The sequence below is a fragment of the Crinia signifera genome, chromosome 5, assembly GCF_055691185.1.
Source record: "Crinia signifera chromosome 5, ASM5569118v1, whole genome shotgun sequence".
Classification (NCBI taxonomy): domain Eukaryota; kingdom Metazoa; phylum Chordata; class Amphibia; order Anura; family Myobatrachidae; genus Crinia; species Crinia signifera.
In genome coordinates, this window is record NC_139221.1 from 170,148,824 (window position 1) to 170,167,265 (window position 18,442).

General features: G+C 42.2%; 1 protein-coding gene across 3 annotated transcripts in view; it reads left to right on the plus strand.

The window, feature by feature from the left end:
* The window catches only part of MOCOS (molybdenum cofactor sulfurase), a 571,628-nt gene that overhangs the window by 445,842 nt on the left and 107,344 nt on the right, over nucleotides 1–18,442 (plus strand). For all 3 annotated transcript variants that reach the window (XM_083188287.1, XM_083188289.1, XM_083188288.1), the window contains one exon: nucleotides 7,985–8,147. In XM_083188287.1, coding sequence (XP_083044413.1) covers nucleotides 7,985–8,147 — 163 coding nt within the window. The remainder of the gene's footprint in view (nucleotides 1–7,984; nucleotides 8,148–18,442) is intronic.

Genomic DNA, 18,442 nt, shown 5'->3' on the forward strand with positions numbered 1-18,442 from the left:
ACCCCGCCACTGCCATTTACCTGAGAATTTTTTACATGTAATAAATCACTTACGATTTATTGCATATGAAAATGGCACATCAAGTGCCAAATCGTATGCAAGCCTATAGGGGGGCTGCTGGGGGATCTCAAGGGCATATTGGTCCTTAGTCTAACTAATGTATGGAAGTCTTAACACCCCACACTGCATCACTATCCTACCTTCCAACACTATATTTTTGCATTATATCCTTGCACTACCTTCCCACACTACAGATGGAGCGCCTCTCATTGTTTCCACCAACTCGCCATGGCAAAGGTTTTGGTGATCCACTTTTCTTCTTGGGCTCCTGTGCGCCAAGGTGCATGGATGCTCGCCATGCAACACAAATTGCCACTGCTGGGTGGTTAATGCTCCACCAATCTAGTGGCGGATTGATATACCAATGGAATCCTGCCATTCGCCAAGTGGACTGTACTTACATGTACAGTACGACAGTATACAGTACATATGAGATGCTCGTGCATCTCATCTCCGTGAACATAGCTGTGGCTCCAAAAAACAAAAATAAATATACACTTCGGCGCTACTCCATAAGGTTTTAACCATGTGTCTTGGTTCACTGTCAAAATTTTCCTGGTTTTGCAACGTCTTAAGGGCACCTACTGACCTTAAAAAAGGTCCCTATGTGCCCGTAGAGGTTTCTTTTATCCTTGCCAGGAAAGCTGGTACTCGCAGCAGGTAGCAAAATAGGTGGATTACTGACCTTATAGAAAGGCCCTATGTTCACATAAAGGTATCTCTGTCCTATTGGTCGCACAACAGGTCTGTATCAGCTTCACTCCACATGTAATCACTGGGAAACACACTCACCTCAAAATGAGGCCCTATGTTCATGGAAAGGTATCTTTAGTATATCCACATCCGAAAATCCCCTTGTAATAATGCTCGGATATCGCCGTAGCAGGGAAAGAGTTTTATTCCAGGACGTATACAATAAAACATACAAAAAAATCCAATTAAAAATACACACAGTCTCAGGTGAGCCCAAAGTCACTCACTCCCTGTATCCGGATACTAGGAGGAGTCAGACCAGATGTAAAAATGGTAAAGGGTCTCACCTATGCTGTGGGTTCAGTCCTCTCACCAACGCGTTTCGGGCTTTAAGGTTAGCCCTTTTTCAAGGTGTGAGGAGTGTTGTAGTACCAGGGTATTTATACCCTCTAGGCAGTAAAATACAATGAGACATCTAAAAAACCCGGCCTGAAGTAGTGATTCCCCTTTCCGGTATTCACCTACATACCTCTCTAATACAACTTCATAACCTCTCTATCTACCTAAACATATACACCGCTACAGTCATATATGATGGTGACACACATCAGGAGAAAATTACAGTATATTACAGAGAAATGCATAATGTCCGTATGTATAGCAGTCCGGTGGTACCGGTTTTCTATGTCACTTCATATCTTGTTCAGTCGATCAGCTGATCTGGGAGGCTCGTTCTTGCGGAAGTGCGTCATTGCGCTTCCGTTTTAGACATCCTCCGTCGTTGCCTGCTTACTTGGAACGCGTATTTCCTGGTTTGCGTTCCAAAGTAGCGGGCGCCATTTTGTGTGTGGCTTTAACTCCAGCGTTTGGTGTATATTCTTGTCTTTATTCTCCACGCCATATTGGAGATTTGCTCAGCGGGATCAGCGCACCATACAAACAACATATAAAACAGAATATTAGTATTATGCATTTATTATCCTATTTTCAAACGAAAGGATTATTTAGACTTGGACATAGTCAATATATATGTCTGTATCGTTAATATACATACGTTTTAAAAAGGTGAATATCAAAAATATATATAAATATATACGAAAATGGGGTCTTAAAAAATTCATTTATATAATAAAAGTAGAAATGAATGAAAATATTTAAAAATGTTTAAAAATACTTAAAAAATTCATTGGAGTAAGAAAAATAATAAGAACACCCATACAAAGCTCATAGAAAAGTACATAAAAATACACATGTACCTATAAAAGCATGTACAAAATCTATAAGAAACACTTCAGTTCGAACCCGATATTTAAACCACGGGGCTCAATGGTTTTGTGTGAGAATATCTTTTTCATTTCCAAACATGCTAATCTCTTTTCTTTGTCATTGGCCCTCCAATTATCTTTAACAACGTTAATGCCACAAAAAGATATTAGATGTTTGATTTCCATATTATGTGTTCGTTTGAAGTGGGCCGAGACATTATGTGTCTCCATCCCCTGCAGCTTTTCTGAACAGTAAAAAGAAAAAACAGACATTGAACAACATCATCAAACAGGTACTTTCAACTTTAGACTTCGATTTTGTACTGTCTGAACATGGCTAGGAATAACAGATGCACAGGCAAATTTTTTAAAACTATGTATGCAAACGCTAGAAGCATAAGAGACAAAATTCCTGATCTAATTGCAATAATGACAAGGGATGACCTAGACATATCACAGAGACATGGTGTAATGAGAACCATGGCTGGGACATAGCTATACCAGGATACAATTTATTTAGGAAGGACAGAATGGGAAGAATCGGAGGAGGGGTAGCAATGTATGTAAAGAAAAGCATAAATGCTACTTTAATACAAAACATTGAAGAAAAAACTGAGGCCCTTTGGGTGACCATAGAAATAGGGGAGAAGGGTAATCTATAGGCCACCAGGCCAGGGGCAGGATTTGGACAGGAGCCTATTGCTTGATGTCACTAAAATGGCTTTAAAGGGAGAAGTCATAATCATGGGAGTCTTTAATCTACCTGATGTGAATTGAGAGGAGTCTTTTGCAAGATCATCTACAAGTGGCAAATTTCTAAATTCCATACAGGGAGCATCTCTCAAGCAATTGGTGAGGGAGCCTACTCGCAAAGACTCAATATTAGATTTAATACTCACAAATGGTGACAGGATATCAGACATATATGTGGGTGAGAACCTGGAATCCAGTGATCATCAAGCAGTATGGTTTAGTATCAAGGCAGGGTCCAACTCCAGTCACACAAAAACGAAGGTGTTGGATTTTAGGAAGGCTGACTAGGCAAATATGGGGAGATGTTTAAGTGATTCATTAGCGGTTTGGAGGAACTTGAAAGGAGTGCAGGAGAGGTGGAAAAAACTAAAAAGTGCAATACTAAAGGCAACGGACCTTTGTATCAAAAGGGTTAAGAAAAGTACCAGGAAAGGAAGCCAGTGTGGTTTACTAAAGAGGTATCAACTAGTGTAAAAGCAAAAAAGATAGCTTTTAGGACATACAAGCAGACTCAAAATAATAACGACAATGAAGTGTATCTTGCGAGTCGCAAAGAGGCGAAGACAGTGATCAGGCATGCCAAGGCACAAGCTGAGGAGAAAATGGCTCAGTCAGTAGATAAAGGTAACAAAACTTTTTTAAGTATATAAGTGAAAGGAGAAAATCAAATGGAGGAATAATAAGCGGACAGACACTGAGAATTTGGTGGAGGGAGACAAGGCAATTGTAGATCATCTAAATAATTACTTTTGCTACATATTCACTATAGAAGGAGAAGGGAAGGGACCACAGTTAAGTTGCAAGGACATTCATAAAAATAAGATAGATGGAAGTACTGTACATTTACTAAGGAGAAAGTCCTAACAGAACTTTCAAGACTTAAAGTGGATAAATCAATGGGGCCAGACGGAGTGCATCCAAGGATACTAAAATATCTAAAAGATGTGTTGGTAACGCCATTAACAGATTTATTCAACCAGTCACTAGATACAGGTGCAGTTCCAGAAGACTGGAGAAGAGTAAATGTAGTTCCACTGCACAAAAGCGGAAGCAAAGAAGAAGCAAGTAACTACAGACCAGTGAGTCTTACATCAGTAGTAGGGAAATGAATGGAAACACTATTAAAAGAAAGAATAGTGGAATATATTAAATTAAACAACTTACAGGATCCAAAACAGCATGGTTTTCCTGCAGGTAGATCATGCCAAACAAGTCTCATGGACTTTTTTGACTCCGTGACCAAAATACTAGATGAAGGGGGGCTGTAGATGTGGCATATCTAGACTTTAGTAAGGCATTTGGGATTGGATTGAAAAACAATTAAATGGATAAGAACCTGGTTGCAGGATAGGAAACAGGCAGTTGTAGTAAATGTAGTGCATTCTATGGATGGACATGTTACCAGTGGAGTACCCCAGGGATCTGTACTTGGACCAGTGCTCTTTATTATCTTTGTTAGTGACATTGCAAATGGTATTGAAGGGAAAGTATGCCTTTTTGCAGATGACACAAAGATATGCAACAGAGTAGACACACCAGGAGGGGTAAATCAAATGACTGACGATCTAAGTAAACTTGAGAACTGGTCAAGAGCATGGCAGTTTAATGCTGAAAAATGCAAAATGATGCACTTGGGACTCAAAAACCCAAAGGCTCAATATAGTATCAAGGGTACTATAATGGAATCTACTGAGGAGGAAAGAGATCTAGGAGTCACTATTTCAAGTGACTTAAAGGCAGGAAAGCAATGTAGCAAAGTAATGAGGAAGGCTAGTCAGATACTTGGTTGCATAGGGAGAGGAATCAGTAGCAGAAAAAAAGACATAATAATGCCACTTTATAGGTCACTGGTACGGCCTCATCTGGAATACTGTGTCCAGTTCTGGAGACCATATTTTCAGAAGGATATAAATACATTGGAGAGTGTACAAAGAAGGGCAACTAAAATGGTGCATGGCCTACATCACAAAACTTACCTGGATAGACTAAAAGATCTTAACATGTATAGTTTGGAGCAGAGAAGGGAAAGGGGGGACATGATAGATATCTTCAAATATATCAAGGGTTTTAACATAGTACAGGAGGGAAATTTTCTTCAAAGGAAAAGAAGTAATAAAACACGAGGACATGCACTGAAACATAGAATGGGAGGTAGGTTCAGGGGAAATGTTAGAAAGAATTACTTCACAGAAAGGGTAGTGGATAAGTGGAATAGCCTCCCATCAGAAGTGGTAGAGGCTAAGACAGTAGAACAATTTAAACATGCTTGGGATAGGCATATGAATATCCTTACAAAGAAATAAGGATTAAAAAGGGTTGAGATTACTTGAAGCGTAAAAAAAGGGGCAGACTAAATGGGCCAAATGGTTCTTATCTGCCGTCAAATTCTATGTTTCTATGTTTCACTTCAAGTACACGCAATACAGTTTCTTCCGCTAAAGCTGGCAAGCACACATTTCACCCATGCGCAGTGATTATATTAAAAAGTGACAACTGGTGGATGATCACTGTTATTGCATTCATCCGGTAACACCACTGCCAATTGCCAAGCTTTGAAATGTATTGTGACGCCTTGCACTGTGGTCCGCAATGGCATGCTGGCAGTACAATTACCATAGGTGGGCTGAATGAGAGGCGCTACATCTGTATATCACTTCAATACACTGCATTTCCCTCATATCTACCTCCCTTAAGTACTACCTTACATTACATCTCCACACAATACCTCCCCAACTGCCTACCGACACATTATATAACTGAACTACATATTGCACTCCAAACTCCCCAAACTGCATGCAGCTAACAAGCCCCTGCACAGGTTGAGGGGCAGGACAGAAGTTCAGTGCTGCACAGGAGACATTAAATGTCAGCAAGTATGATCAGTGGAGTGAGGTGGCAGCACACAGGATGAGGGGGCAAGCACCCAGAGGTAAGGGTAAAAAGGCAGCTCGTGTGTCTCCGGTAGGCACACTGTCTTCCAGCCTGTGCCAGCTCTACATAGAATTATACATACCCTCCAACATTTTAGGGCAGAAATCAGTACACATACTGAAAGGGTGCGTGGCCGTGGATAAAGGGGGCGTGGTCATGCCCCCTTTCCAAATGTATACTGCTCATTTTTTCAGAAATATGTATTCAAAATGCAGGAGAAGAGGGAGGAGCCAAGCCATGTTGGAGGGTATACAGGTAACAGAGCCCTGGGGGGCCCCCGGTCCAGCACCTGATGCAGCTCATGTCTCATGGTGGCTCGGTGGGCTGCTGGCATATTAAATAAGTATATTTAATATACGGTACTTATGTAGTAGCCGGGTGCAAATAGCTTAGCGGGTGATTCTGCGTAAGAAAATCGCATTGCATCGTATCGCATGCGATCGCATTGCACCGCAGTGTGAGGCCATTGACTTTGATATACATTTGTATGAGATGCAATGAGATTTAGGCACCCCCCCCACTATCCACGCCACCCCAAAGCGTGGCGAGCGCAGTGAGCCCCGCGCAGGGTGGCGGAATGTGTCCTCCCGACCTTTTGATACCCCCACTATACACGTCGGCGTGGAGTTGATTTTATATAGTGTGGCGAGCGCATCGAGCAACTAAGCCCGAAGCGTGGCGAGAGGATGTGGATTACCTTACACGTATTTCGCGTCCACTCGCCACGGTTCGGGCTCGGTGGGTTGCTGCACTCACCACACTATATATAATCAACTCCACGCCGACGTTGTCTCAAAGCATGCCCTTAAAAAAAACTACCCTTGATCCTAACACACTCTAACACTACCATTCTATATATCCTACATTTTGCCTCTAGACTCCTTGAGCACAATGTATAAAACCACCTTACTGCCTTTCTTCCCTCCCACTCCTTGCTTTATCCAGTCCAGTCTGGCTTCTGTTATCTCCACTCCATGCAATGATCTTCATGCTGCCAAATCTAAGGGCTCTACTCTGTTGACCACTCTCTGTTGACACTGTTGACCACTCTCTCCTTCTCCAAATCCTTTGCTCCATTTGTCTGCTTGATACTGCTATCTTCTGGCTATCTTCCTACTGTACCTTTGACAGCTCCTTCTCTGTCTCGTCTTATGACTCCACCTCTCCTGCGCTGATAGTACATGTCCCCTAAGTTCTGTTGTTGATCTTCTACTTTACTCACTCTATACATCCTCTCTGGGTGAGCTAATTTGCTCGTTTGACTTCCAATATCACCTCTATGCTGATGATACTCAAAGCTATCTCTCCTCTCCTGTTCTCTCTCCCTCTCTCCACACTCATATTTCCAACTGTCTCTCTGCTATCTCTTCTTGGATGTCCCAGTGCTTTCCTAAACTTAACATATCTAAGACTGAGATGATTATCTTCCCACCCTCCCGCATAACCTCACCTCCCACATTTCACTATCTATTGATAGAACAAATATATCCTCTAGCACAGTGTTTTTCAACCACTGTGCCGTGGCACACTAGTGTGCCTTCAGCTGTTCTCAAGTGTGTCCCCAGATCTAGAGATGCTCAAACCATTTTACACCCACCACCAGTTCAACTGTTATTTACTGGTCTCTTCTTTTCATGTAAAGGGCCAATGTATATTATTTTTGTTACCTGTGGGGACCAGTGTGATTGTTTTTTATATGGGGGCCAATAGGTTTTTTTTTTCCTGTGGGGTCCAATTTGTTTTGCCCTGTGGGGATCTAATGGTGTGCCTTGGCAATTTTAGAATCTTATTTAGTGTGCTGCAAGGTGAAAAGGTTGAAAATCACTGCTCTAGCATCCAAGTACGCTGCCTTGGCATTTTTCATGACTCCTCCCTCTCCTTTAAAACACACATCAACACCTCTCACAGACCTGTCATTTCTACCTCAAAAATATTTCCAGTATCAGACCCTTCCTCACCCAGGAAGCTGTGAAGACCCTCATCCACTCGCTAGGCATCTCCAGATTGGAGTACTGTAATCTTCTCCTTTCAGGCCTTCCTGGCTAACTCCTCTCTCCACTCCAATAGTTAATACTTTGATATTCTCAGTTCGACTCAATAATGAAGCCTATGGGTGCAAGTAAAGTAGTCCACAAGAAATCTAAAAGGGAGATTCACTTCAATCTGGAAAGGATTTGTGCCCTATGATACTATGCTACTATTCTATTTTTTATCCACTACTGTTTTTATTTAATTGAATCATACTACATTTTAGTTTTCAATATTCCATTATCTCTTTTCAGGTCACCCAGTGGCCTGTGGCAGAACAAGGACTACTTTTTGATCGTAATTGGATGATCGTGAATGAAAATGGAGTTTGCCTGAGTCAAAAGCAAGAACCCCGATTGTGTCTTATTCATCCTTCAATAGATCTGACATATAACATTCTGATAATTCAAGCTAAAGGTATTAATATAAACTACAGCTTACATTAACTTGCATTTTATCATAACAGTTCCTAAAAATACATGCTGAGCCAGGTCACTGCTTTCGATTACAGACATTCCTCACTTAACGACCAGGTTCCGTTCCTATGACCCGGTCGTTAAGCGAATTGGTTGTTAAACGAACCTATATAAAACCCCTTAAGCAGTGGAGGTTTTTACCTATGGGCTGCAGGGCTGCAGCCCCCCAGGTAAAATCCGCCACTGTCTCTGCCTAAAGTGAAGCCAGATGCAGTCTGCGAGACTGCACTGGCTTCACTGTGACTGGCAGTGATTTCCTACTCAAGGCATCCCATCAGGAGGTGTTCCCTCCCTCCGGGATGCCTCTTTCTGTGCAAATGCTCGGCAGCCCCCAAAAAAGGTTCTGCGCATGTGCAGTATCGCGGACAATACTGCGCATGAGCTGGAACACAAGAACCTGATCAATTATTCGGGGGCTGCTGCAAAGGCAGCCCCCGGAGGCTTGGGTCAGCGCATGCGCAGTATGTATGACGTTACTGTGCATACGCTAGCCCTGTGCAGGGACAGCGGTGCGCACAGTGTCCGGGGATGGCGGCAGTGACCAGGGACGGCAGAGGGGGGGGGGGGGCGCATTGCGGCATCCCTCCCCCTCCATAATGGTAAGAACCGCCACTGCTTTTAAAACTTCTGAGACGCGGGTCGCTAAACAGGCAGGGCAGGTAGTAACTGCGAGAGGGTAAGTGGGCAGGTCGTAAATCAGAGCAGGCGGGGTCATACGTCCAAGGAGTCACAGCACGGACGCTAAACGAAGGCCCAGGTCATAAGTCCGGGTGGTCGGTAAACAGGTAAGTGAGGAATGTCTGTATAACAAAACAGATCATATTTCTTGGGGTAAAGCCACAATTAAAGTGCCAATATAAAGGCAGATTAAGTAGCAGTAGGCTGTTCAGTTTCCAATACTGTAAATAGGCCATCCAATCAGAAGTTAGCACATGAATCTCTGATACCTTGTGCTTAGCATCATATGGGATTGACTCAGTAGTGTTTGAGACCTACAGTGACATCCCTTGCTGTTCTTTACGGCTTTTCGGCACCCTAAGCAAAACTTTAATGTACTGAACCCCTCTCCAACCCTACACTGCCACCAATACCCACTTTACAGCCCCTTAAGTGACAGTGTGGTAGTGGCATGCATGGCTGACAGGCAGGTGACATAAGTAAAAGTCAATTTCCACTTACTTTTATTTGCAAAGCCAGGAGCAACTGTTAAATTTCTCCGGCAGAAGCGGCATGCAAGGGGATGTGTGTTTGTTATATGGTAGCAAGGGGACTCGGCGGGAAGGGCTCTCTGGAACTCGGTAAGCTGTGATCATTGCAGCTTGCAAAGTCAACCAGAATCAGACCCTATGGGTGACATTTATTAGAGATCGATGTTGGGTTTTTGGCGATTTTTCTCGAGTTCGCATAATTAATGAGAAGTGAAAATCAGCAAAAAATGCGGTATTTGACGCGAAATCGCACTTTCTGAAAGTGTGAATTTTTTTTATCTCCGGAACTCGCATCCAGATTTTTTCCCATTGAAAAATATACAATTCGCATATCTAATGAGATGCAAATTTGGAAATTGCCCAAAAAAATGGTAAAAAAAAAAAAACATGCACAGATCATTGAGATGTACGGCGAAATACGGGGGACCCCTATGCTGTTTTTTTTCCCCCGTATTTTTGGAACCAGGTCCGGCTCAATGAGCCCGGGGCTGGTTATGTACAGGAGGGGGGACCTCACGCCATTTTTTTTTTTTAATCACAAAATCGCACATTTTACCAAAATCGCACCTTTTCATGACTAAAAAAAAAAATCGCACTTTTTCATGTCTAAAATTGCCCTATATCGCACTTTTCATGCCGGAATACTCACCTTATTAAATATGCGAATTCGCTGCAAAAATGTGATATAAAAAACGGCGATATAGGGCGATTTGAGAAAAAAATCGCATTTTCTCAAAAACGGTAAACCCACTAAATCTCACCCTATATCTTTTGTGTGTCAATAAAAAAATTCCATTTTAAAAATGACAATTTATTTTTTATTTTTATAAACACTTAAAACAAGGGGCAAGATAAAATTTTATAAAGTGTGACTTTTCTAAATCGCTGCAAATCGCACCATATCGCACTTTTTTAAATTGCATTTTTCCCGAGAATTCGCATATTTAATAAAATGTGAATTCTCTGGTAAAAAATGTGATATGGTGCCCCATGGATTGTACTGGACATGGGGACCGATCTTCAATCAAGTCAGGTGAGTTTGAATGTATGGGCTCTGTATGTAATAAAGTTTTACTGTAAGTGTGTGTGTGTTTTTTTTTTAACTATTTTTACTGCTGAGGGACTACTAGTCCCAGTGGCCCTTTATTGCCCCGCATGCTGGAACTTGTCCCTGCATGCGGTGCTGGCTTGCTGGGATTTGTAGTGACAAAGCAATACACAATAGTTTTTCCTTTTTTTACACTTTAATTAGCATTGAGGACAGCCCCAGGCTTTAGCATGGGCAGGTATGTTCTGGAGGGGTGGGACCCCATTTATTGGGGGGTCCCCACTTCCCCAGGACCCCTGCCTATCCTGAAGAGTCACAGGGAGAATGCTTCGGCTGAAGGGACTTGTATGAAAAGTCTCCCCCCCAGCTGTGACATTACCCTGCTGCCTGTCTGCTGCCTGTTGCTGGTTCTTGAAATATGGGGGGCCATATTTTGGGAACCAAGACCAGCCCTTGAGCCTGGTGCTGGTTTTATAAAATCAAGGGAAACAGAACTTGTTTATCACTGTGTTTTTATAAAACCAGGGCCGTTGTTTTTTTTATATTAGAACCATACACAGATCACAATGAACCTGGTCTATATAACACAGTTGCTTGTATTACTCTTGAAACACTCCTTTTCTTTGTTTCATATCTGAACATCGGGTTCTATCTAACAGGACCCTTCAGAGGTGCTGCTCTTAATACATTGAGCTCAGACTGGGGACCTCTTTTCTATTAGAGATCACAATGAACATGGTCTATATGTTTTGCGATTTGAAGTAACCTTTACTAAAAATCACATCCCATTAAATTACCGATTTGTATACTTTTTAATGGGAAAACATCTGGATTTGATTTTTAGTGTTACTAAAAATCACACCTTTAAAATGTGCAAATTCACTGCAAAAAGTGCAATATTTTCCCGCAAATCACACCCTGTAAAATGTGCGATTTGCGGGAAAAGTGCAATATCGGACGATTTTGGCGATATTTTTGCCAAATTTGGTAAATCACACCCTATTAAATCTCACCCATGGTGTCTAAATGATTTTCCACATAATGGCTCACAGTAGTATTATATTTGGTACTTGTGTATTAGCACGGCACCCACTTTCCCTATGTACGTTAACTTAGTGAAATCACATCGCATGCCATTATTGTATGGCATGTGATGCAATGCGATTTTACCCTTCGCGCCCTGTGATATTCCAGCCCCTTGGCACATCTGTCAGAATTTCACTCTAAGGTGATTTTGTGAGGAGATTAGACATGTATTATAGAGCTAGAGAGAGTTATAGTAGATTAAGAGCATTTTTCAGAGAATTTTGGTTCATTTATACTGATTCCTGAGCAATGGCAGCATCTGCATCTGTGAGCCTGTTCACCCTGCCGCAGAATGAGGAGGACGCCATCCGTTTCTTACAGGAGCGTCACCTGCTGCCAGGGACGGCGACGTGTAGTAATGGGCACCCGATGAGGATGTCTGTGAAGGAGTGCATGTGGAGGTGCCACATCAAGACATGTCGCCAAAAGGTGAGCCTGAGAGCGGCCCATTTCTTTCCAGGGTGCCGCTTGCCTTTTGTCAAGCTGGTGAGATTCATCTACGCATGGTCAGAGGAGATGACCTCTATTGACTTTTGACAGTGTGAGCTAAACCTGTCTAATAAGACAGTGGTCCACTACAATAACTGGATGCTGGAGGCATGTACAGTGGACTTGCTGGCACAGCGGCAGCGCCGTATTCAGGGCCCTGGACAGATCGTCGAGGTAGATGAAAGTCTCTTTGTCAAAAGGAAGAGTAATGTGGGCAGAGTGTTACCTCAGCAATGGGTGTTTGGGGGGATATCCCGCGAAACTGGACAGTGTTTTATAACTGCAGTACCACAACGGGATGCCAGCACCCTCATGTCCGCTATAAACACCGACATAGAGCCGGGGACCACCATATACAGTGATTGCTGGCGTGCTTACAGCATGGACGAATTGGAACGGGCAGGGTACCACCATGCCCGTGTTAATCACAAGTTTAATTTTGTGGAACCGGAAAGTGGGGTCCACACCCAAACAATTGAAAGACTTTGGGGTTCAGCTAAATGGAGGAACAAGCGGCAATGTGGGACAGCTCGCCACCATTTAGACTCATATCTAGAGTTTATTTGGAGAAAATGTTTGGCAGGAGATCACCCATTTGACAGAATCATGCATGCGCTGACTTTGCTCCCAAAAGCTGATTGACTTTTTAATTTATCTTATTGTTCCTATAATTGTTATTGAATCATATTTTTTTTTTTGCTATGAATTGTTATATGTTCTTGAATCATTATTTATTAACTAAATTTGACCAGTTACTCGTTAACACACATTGTACTGTGTCAGATGAATGATATTGCTTGTGTGAATGTGTCCATAACACACCACCATTATCCACGTTAGCCTAAAGCGTGGTGAGCGGCGGTGGAACGCGTCCTACGACCTTTTCATACCCCCACTATCCACGTCGGTGTGGAGTTGATTTTATATAGTGTGGCGAGCGCAGCAAGCCACCGAGCCCGAAGCGAGGGGACGCGTAATACATGTAACATAATACACGTCCCTTCGTGGGCCCGCGAGGGGACGCGTAATATATGGAACATAATTATGTTACATTTATTAACCATCCCCTCTTGGGGCCCGCTGCGCTCGCCACGCTTTGGGCTCGGTGGCTCGCTGCACTCGCCACACTATATAAAATCAACTGCGTGCCGACGTGGATAGTGGGGGTATGAAAAGGTCGAAGACCGCGTTCCGCCGCCGCTCGCCATGCTTCGGGATTACATGGATAGTGGGGTTGGGGGGGCCCCAAAAAATGACATTATGGGTGAGATTTAATAGGATGAGAGATTCAGAAAGTGAGAGATTTGGTAAGAAATCTCCAGGTTTTTTTAAAGCGGCAATCATTTGCATCAAAACTGGTTTTGCAGTGTAAATGATTTCCACTTTAAAAAACTGGAGATTTCTCACAAAATCTCTCACTTTCTGAATTACTCATCCTATTACATCTCACCCTATATGTAATTTAATGGTATAGCACATTAATTGAAATGATTGTATGTGCTATCACAACATTAAAAAGATAGGGTGCGATAAAAAAATCGCATCCCATCGCATCACATGCCATACGATTTTTAATCGCACACCATCGCATCGCATGCCATAAAAATGGCATGCAATGCGATGGGATGCGATTTTTTATTGCACCCTATCTTTTTAATGGATTCACTGACACAGAGCAGTGAATACATTATATAGGAAAATCGCATCGCATCCCATCGCATCGCTTGCCATACAATTATGGCATGCGATGCGATTTCACTACCGTAGTGGGCGCCATGCTAATACACAAGTTCCTTATATTTTTGTATAATTCTTCCATAATTGGATTGCAACAATAACGAAAGGGAAATGAAAGTAAACCAAATGTAATACCACTGTGAACTATTCTGTGGAATCATCTAGACAACCATGTTTTAGGTGTTTATAAAAAAAAATAATTTTTTTAGTGTGACACTCCTCGCACCTTTGATTTTTCACCAAATCCTGCTGTTTCTCCGCCGTTCTCTACATTCTCTATCCAGAAGGCACCCAGGTACTAATTTACCATTTGTGGAAGATTGCCAGGCTGTACAGGAACTTTCCCTCCTCACTTGGGAAACTAATCAACTCTTTTGGATTTCAGTATCATCTGTACGCTGATGATACTAAAATCTATGTTTCCTCCTCGTAATTGTCACCATCATTATTGCTACGTGCCTCTGAATGTCATCTTGGATGTCATCTCGCCACCTCAAACTCAACATTTCCAAACCAGAATTAATTATATTCCCACCAGCCAAGAGTAGTTACCTGATATCTCTATCACTGTTGAGAACACAACAATTAATCCTACTCCACAAGCTTGTTGCCTAGCTGCCTCGATTCTGAACTGTCCTTCATTCCTCACATTAAATCTGTCTCTAAATCATGTTACATGCATCTAAAAAATGTATCTAAGACACAAGACACTGCAAAAACTCTAATCCATGCACTCATTATATCACGCATTTACTATTACAATAGCCTCCTTACCGGTCTTCCTAAGAAAAGACTCTCACCACTACAATCCATTTTGAATGCAGCTGCGAGGCTGATCTTCCTGGCTAGACGTTCATCGTCTGCTGATCCGCTCTGCCAGTCCCATTGGTTGCCTGTATATTGCCGCATTCAATATACAATACTTCTACTTACATACAAAGCCATTACTCTGACTACACCGACATATCTCTTCACTTATCTCAAAATATATCCCCACCCAACCTCTCCGCTCTGCACAAGATCTGCATCTCTCATCCACACTCATTACTTGCTCCCACTTGCACTTGCAGGATTTTTGTCAGGCAGCACACACTTTATGGAATGCCCTTCCACTAGGGTGGCCAATCCTGGGATCGGCGGGATTTCCAATTACGATTTCCAATTACGGGATTTCGGGATTAGACTGCGCATGCGCGCAGTCTAATGCCGGGCAGCATCTGAACATCGCTCAGATGCTGCCCGACTTCTCCCGGCAGCACTGCGCAGCGTGACGAGTTCTAAAAGTTCTCCAAAAGTCCGGCACTCCACGCTTTGTGAAGTAATGGCCCAGGTGCCTTCCTTAGTGGTATAAGCCACTATACACTGAAGCAAATGAGAGGCGTCACTCCGGGACTTGGTGAAAGAAAAAACAAACTTTACTGGTGCATATGGCCAACGCCGTTTCGGGCTATCGCCCTTCGTCAGATACAACACTTAACAACTTGTGCAATCAAATAACAGTGTATTTATAAAAAAAAACTTACAGTGAGATGACCCATGCTGCCGCTCCATCCCCCGTCCGACTGCCGGTGACTGCTGCTGACAGCTTCCGGGTAACCCTGGAAGTGACCTCCTCAGACTCTGGGCTGTAGAGGATGCAGGGCTATGGGAAAATAGTGCAAAACAATTAGAAAGTGCATAATTATATAAACAGTGCAAAATCGTATGGCTTATTTCCTATAAAAACAAGCAGCATGTGTTGAGTATTAAAAAATGAGCATGTTACAACGTGTTTAAAAATCACTTGCACTATTTTCATTATTACTATTTCTAACCGACCACTAGATGGCATTGTGGTCTGGTTTTGCTGAACAGAGCTGTTACTGTATACCTCTTTACTTTAAAGAGTTAATATATTGCGGTGCAGTGTGAATCTGCTACATTATATTGTTGCTTTTTATATATAGGTCACTTTTTATACCGGATTGCTTTTACTGAACCTTTTTTTTTTTTTTTCACCAAGTCCCAGAGTGACGCCTCTCATTTGCTTATATATATATATATATATATATATATATATATATATATATATATATATATATATATATATATATATATATATATATATATATATATATATATATATATATATATATATATATACACACACATACAGAGTACCACAACACTCGCCATCCCTGCGAATGGGGTGCAAACAGCACTCGCCATTCCCAGGTTGGGGTGAAAGTGGCCTGTGACCACATGCTTTAATAAATACAAATACAGGGACTCAACACTCTCCATAATGAACTAACTCACCTTAGTATACAATTAATCAAATAAATAATGGGGTTTTAGTTCATGAATTGATCAATGCATTTAAGCTTGCAGCCCATCGCCAAGGGACCCCATTTCACTGCAAGTCCTACACTAGCATTTGTTTCTCAAGAGCCTGCCAACTGCTGACACATCATAGCTAAAGTGGACATGTGTTTTTTCCTGGTTTAAAGCTCACCTGCCAAGTGCCTTATGGCTTTTAAAGATGAGGCAGTCACCTAACACAACACCTGACTTAGAATTAAAGGGGCAGCTGTAACAGGTTACAGATAAATTAGCTCATCTGGGGTGAAAGAGAAAGCTATGATCACAGTAACAAGGGTTAATAAAAATTAACCCACAAATATACACACATACAGAGTACCACAACACTCGCCATCCCTGCGAATGGGGTGCAAACAGCACTCGCCATTCCCAGGTTGGGGTGAAAGTGGCCTGTGACCACATGCTTTAATAAATACAAATACAGGGACTCAACACTCTCCATAATGAACTAACTCACCTTAGTATACAATTAATCAAATAAATAATGGGGTTTTAGTTCATGAATTGATCAATGCATTTAAGCTTGCAGCCCATCGCCAAGGGACCCCATTTCACTGCAAGTCCTACACTAGCATTTGTTTCTCAAGAGCCTGCCAACTGCTGACACATCATAGCTAAAGTGGACATGTGTTTTTTCCTGGTTTAAAGCTCACCTGCCAAGTGCCTTATGGCTTTTAAAGATGAGGCAGTCACCTAACACAACACCTGACTTAGAATTAAAGGGGCAGCTGTAACAGGTTACAGATAAATTAGCTCATCTGGGGTGAAAGAGAAAGCTATGATCACAGTAACAAGGGTTAATAAAAATTAACCCACAAATATACACACATACAGAGTACCACAACACTCGCCATCCCTGCGAATGGGGTGCAAACAGCACTCGCCATTCCCAGGTTGGGGTGAAAGTGGCCTGTGACCACATGCTTTAATAAATACAATTACAGGGACTCAACACTCTCCATAATGAACTAACTCACCTTAGTATACAATTAATCAAATAAATAATGGGGTTTTAGTTCATGAATTGATCAATGCATTTAAGCTTGCAGCCCATCGCCAAGGGACCCCATTTCACTGCAAGTCCTACACTAGCATTTGTTTCTCAAGAGCCTGCCAACTGCTGACACATCATAGCTAAAGTGGACATGTGTTTTTTCCTGGTTTAAAGCTCACCTGCCAAGTGCCTTATGGCTTTTAAAGATGAGGCAGTCACCTAACACAACACCTGACTTAGAATAAAAGGGGCAGCTGTAACAGGTTACAGATAAATTAGCTCATCTGGGGTGAAAGAGAAAGCTATGATCACAGTAACAAGGGTTAATAAAAATTAACCCACAAATATACACACATACAGAGTACCACAACACTCGCCATCCCTGCGAATGGGGTGCAAACAGCACTCGCCATTCCCAGGTTGGGGTGAAAGTGGCCTGTGACCACATGCTTTAATAAATACAAATACAGGGACTCAACACTCTCCATAATGAACTAACTCACCTTAGTATACAATTAATCAAATAAATAATGGGGTTTTAGTTCATGAATTGATCAATGCATTTAAGCTTGCAGCCCATCGCCAAGGGACCCCATTTCACTGCAAGTCCTACACTAGCATTTGTTTCTCAAGAGCCTGCCAACTGCTGACACATCATAGCTAAAGTGGACATGTGTTTTTTCCTGGTTTAAAGCTCACCTGCCAAGTGCCTTATGGCTTTTAAAGATGAGGCAGTCACCTAACACAACACCTGACTTAGAATTAAAGGGGCAGCTGTAACAGGTTACAGATAAATTAGCTCATCTGGGGTGAAAGAGAAAGCTATGATCACAGTAACAAGGGTTAATAAAAATTAACCCACAAATATACACACATACAGAGTACCACAACACTCGCCATCCCTGCGAATGGGGTGCAAACAGCACTCGCCATTCCCAGGTTGGGGTGAAAGTGGCCTGTGACCACATGCTTTAATAAATACAAATACAGGGACTCAACACTCTCCATAATGAACTAACTCACCTTAGTATACAATTAATCAAATAAATAATGGGGTTTTAGTTCATGAATTGATCAATGCATTTAAGCTTGCAGCCCATCGCCAAGGGACCCCATTTCACTGCAAGTCCTACACTAGCATTTGTTTCTCAAGAGCCTGCCAACTGCTGACACATCATAGCTAAAGTGGACATGTGTTTTTTCCTGGTTTAAAGCTCACCTGCCAAGTGCCTTATGGCTTTTAAAGATGAGGCAGTCACCTAACACAACACCTGACTTAGAATTAAAGGGGCAGCTGTAACAGGTTACAGATA